The sequence below is a fragment of the Aplysia californica genome, unplaced genomic scaffold (genome assembly GCF_000002075.1).
Source record: "Aplysia californica isolate F4 #8 unplaced genomic scaffold, AplCal3.0 scaffold00005, whole genome shotgun sequence".
NCBI classification, from domain to species: Eukaryota; Metazoa; Mollusca; class Gastropoda; order Aplysiida; family Aplysiidae; genus Aplysia; species Aplysia californica.
In genome coordinates this window covers 2,090,811-2,091,513 of record NW_004797275.1, presented here as the reverse complement: position 1 = coordinate 2,091,513, position 703 = coordinate 2,090,811, and the positions used below count along the sequence as shown (strand labels likewise).

At 52.1% G+C, this 703-nt stretch overlaps 1 protein-coding gene across 1 annotated transcript in view; it reads right to left on the bottom strand.

The window, feature by feature from the left end:
- Window positions 1–703, bottom strand: part of LOC101861626 (1-phosphatidylinositol 4,5-bisphosphate phosphodiesterase eta-1) — a 31,663-nt gene that overhangs the window by 28,016 nt on the left and 2,944 nt on the right. Inside the window, exon 3 of the mRNA XM_005089377.3 lies at window positions 583–698. Within this exon, the coding sequence (XP_005089434.1) occupies window positions 583–698 (116 nt within the window). The remainder of the gene's footprint in view (window positions 1–582; window positions 699–703) is intronic.

Below are 703 nucleotides of genomic sequence, written 5' to 3'. Positions count from 1 at the left end.
CCATTCCCACCAGGGGGAAGTGAGGAAAATTCGTGAAAAGTGCCTTTCCCAAGGACACAACGTCGGGCCCCTGACGGGATTCGAACCCACGACCTTACAGTTGCGAGTCCGAGCGCCTAGCCACTAAGCCACCGACGCCACAATAATATATCTTATCTTGCTGCACTATCTCATCTCATCTCATTTCATTTCATCCCATCCCATCCCATCTCATCCCATCCCATCTCACCCCAACCCATCCCATCCCATCTCATCTCATCCTATCCCATCCTATCCCATCTCATCTCATCCCATCCTACCCCATCCCATCTCATCTCAACCCATCCCATCTCACCCCAACCCATCCCATCCTATCCCATCTCATCTCATCCTACCCCATCCTGTCCCATCTCATCTCATCCCATCCTACCCCATCCCATCTCATCTCATCCCATCCCATCTCACCCCAACCCATCCCATCCCATCTCATCCTATCCCATCCTATCCCATCTCATCTCATCCCATCCTACCCCATCCCATCTCATCCCATTCCATCTCATTTCATCTCATCTAATCTCATCTCATCTCATCTAAAGAACTCACGCCAAGAAGATCTCCTCCAGCTCCACCCGTTTGGTCAGCCTGTGGTAGAAGTTGACAAACTCCTCTTTGTCCAGCACCGATCGACCCTTGCCCACGTTCTTGTTCGTGTCCGCCGCCTGGG